Source organism: Homalodisca vitripennis, chromosome 1 (genome assembly GCF_021130785.1).
Source record: "Homalodisca vitripennis isolate AUS2020 chromosome 1, UT_GWSS_2.1, whole genome shotgun sequence".
In the NCBI taxonomy this organism is placed as follows: domain Eukaryota; kingdom Metazoa; phylum Arthropoda; class Insecta; order Hemiptera; family Cicadellidae; genus Homalodisca; species Homalodisca vitripennis.
Genome location: NC_060207.1, coordinates 223,555,731 through 223,558,868, shown reverse-complemented (window position 1 = coordinate 223,558,868; position 3,138 = coordinate 223,555,731). Strand labels below are relative to the sequence as shown.

Below are 3,138 nucleotides of genomic sequence, written 5' to 3'. Positions count from 1 at the left end.
CAGAAAATACGACGATAAGTATTTAGATTTTGGTTTTTCTTGTATTGAAATTAATAATGAAGAGCGCCCGCAATGTGTTGTTTGCATGAAGGTTTTATCAGTCGAATATTTGCTGCCTAGTAAACTAAAACGGCATTTAGAAACTGTCCACTCAAACTTGATAGGGAAACCAAGAGAGTTCTTTAAAAGAAAGGGAACTGAGGCAGTAAAACAAAAGGCTTTTTTTCTAAACATTCCAAAGCTAACAGCGATGGACACTTCATTCAAAGTGGCATATCACATTGCAAAATGCAAAAAGCCTCACACAATTGCGGAAGAGCTTATTTTACCAGCTGCCGTTGACATGGCTAAGATAATGATTGGCGAGGATGCAGGGAAGCAGCTTCTTAAAATTCCTCTGTCAAACAATACAATAAGCAGGAGGATTGATGACATATCTGAGGACATTAACAACCAGCTTATAAATAGTTTGAGAGGTAAAGAGTTCGGAATTCAATTAGACGAGGCTACTGACAGTCACAAAGACGCTAATTTAATTTGCTACGTTAGGTATGTGAATGAAAACCAGTTGATAGAAGATTTGTTGTTTTGTAAGGAAATTGAAGGCTGCACCTCTGGTAAAGAGGTGTTTGATATTGTTAACAATTTTATGGCGGAGAATGATATTAACTGGGAAGACTGTGTTGGGGTGTGTACTGATGGAGGCCGGTCAATGTCAGGCCACTACCAAGGACTGCAATCTCGCATTCGGGAAAAGCCCCAAACGCTGTTTGGACGCACTGTATTATACACCGAGAAACACTGGCAGCAGCAAAGTTCAGTTCAGAGTTAAGTGCAGTTATAAAAACCGTGATCCAAGTAATAAATTTGATCAAAACAAGACCAATGAAAGCCCGGTTTTTTTCTAAACTATGTGATGACACAGGCGCTCAACACTCGTCGCTTTTGTACTATAGCAGTGCTCGATGGCTATCTCTGGGCAATTCTCTGCTGAGATTGTTTGAGCTGAGGCAAGAAATTCACATTTTTCTGAGTGAAGACAATAATGCTCTTGCTGATATGTTTATTGATGAAAGTTTTCTCCTTAAACTGGCGTTCCTGACAGATATTTTTGAGCGTTTGAACGTTCTTAACAAGTCTTTGCAGGGGAACAATACGGATATTTTAAAATTGACCAGTAAAGTTGAAGCATTCAAGAAGAAACTTATGCTTTGGGGAAAAAGTTTGAAGAATGGAGATTGTTCGATGTTTTCAACTTTGAATCAGTTTCTTAAAGAAAATGATCTTACTCTGGAAGAAGAAATGAAAACAATGTTGACTCCAGCACTTGTCTAGAGTAAAAAGTTATTTTAAAGACTACCTGCCAAAAGATGAAATCAAAGCGCAGCAGTGGGTAAACGACCCTTTTCAAACTGAAATGCCTGAAAACTTCAGCAATGAAGAAGCAGAACAGCTAATTGACATTTCAACGGACTTGTCATTGAAATCAAAATTTCAGTCCCAATCCCTGTTTGAGTTTTGGAATGGTATTGAAAACGAACTTCCACTGTTGAGCAAAAAGGCATTGCGTGCAGTTATTCCATCTGCAAGTTCTTACCTTTGCAAGTGTGGTTTTTCTGCTGTTGCAGTGAAAAAATCCAAGTATAGAGCAAAGCTTAACATTGAAAAGGAAATTCGGGTTGCTATGTCAAAATTTACACCCAGGTACAATGAGCTTATAAAATACAAACAGGCGCATCCGTCCCATTGAAACGGAAACTTATGGACTTTGTTATTTATGTATAATATCTTTCAAGTTAGCATATAATTTCTATTATAGAATTTTCTTATAAAGGGAGTCGTGTTTTTCTTATGGTTGTTTTAAGTTATTATTATTACATTTTTTGCAATAAATCAAGTACAATCCAACTTTTGTGTGTTTAATTATGTTTTTTACCGTTGTAAGAACAAGGTAAACCTGGTGTGTTGTTAAAAAAGTAATAACAATCTTATTAACAATGCTACGTAAAGTATAATAACAAATAACTATTAAATTGTTATACTTAAAATTTAATTATTGTAATGTAAGTGCAATGCAAAACGGATAAATTATACTAGGTGCGCCGCAAAGCCATGTCTGTACTCAAAGGGAGCCGTGGGCCAAGAAAATTTGGGAACCTCTGGTCTACATTGATTTTGTTCGATTGACGTAATCGATTCCGGGTTTGAAATATTTTTATTTTGAAATTGTAGATCTTTAAGATAACTTCCCGAAATACAGAAAAAGTGGAAAATTATTAATTGATTAATTAACCTCACGTGAATTATAAGAATTTAAGGTAGGAAGTTAGTCAATTTAGAATTAGCTTCAAATAAAATGGCTAAAGATAAAAACGTGAAATGTTTACAATATGTACACGTGTCAAAAAGGCACCTAGTGAGGCAATTAGAACACGTTTTTCGTGGTTTGAAGTTTGGTTATGGCGATGCGAGGACTCCGAAAGAAACATGATTTTTCCATAAATTTGACAAGATGAATTGAAAAGTAAAACCATGATTCTAAATCTAGAATCTGATATTTTCATTAGGTGGATAAAAAGGAAAGAGGAACTAGTTAGTGAATTAGAGTTTGTTTTCGATTTCTTCGTCACAAATGTTTTCAAACGGGTTGACTCCAGATTTCAGGAGTCAAGTCTGTTGATTGGAAGGTAAATGGAGATAACGCCAACATTCGCATAATTTTTACTTATTTATTTACTAACAAAACTATTATGTTTGTAAAATAAAGCAAATGTTACTCATAGAACAAATAAATTATGTATATGCTGTAAAAGATTGATATTGGTATCTTTAGCAGTTTGAGTGGAGACTCATTCTTATTTTAAATCCTTTTAATTTTGCATTAAATGCTTATTTACTTAGTCATTGTTAATTTTCCTGAATAAAAGAAAGTTTTTAAACGGCTTTGAATTTAAAACAAAATTATTTTCTAAATTCTAAATTGAATAAACCACTTCAAACGTGATGCTGAAGTCCTAATTATTATCTAATACAATAAGTTCTGTACGTTCCGCTTTTCAAGTATTATGTAAAAATATACCATTTTCTTAATTGCCTTTTTTAGCCAAGGTTAGTTCCTAAATCATTAATGTGGTTCCC

The 3,138-nt window shown here is 34.3% G+C and overlaps 1 protein-coding gene across 1 annotated transcript; it reads left to right on the top strand.

The window, feature by feature from the left end:
* Positions 1 to 250: 250 nt before the first annotated feature.
* LOC124355007 (protein ZBED8-like) lies at positions 251 to 832 on the top strand. The gene has a single exon (XM_046805879.1). The coding sequence runs from the start codon at positions 251 to 253 to the stop codon at positions 830 to 832; it is 582 nt and encodes a 193-aa protein (XP_046661835.1).
* The last annotated feature ends 2,306 nt before the right edge of the window (positions 833 to 3,138 follow it).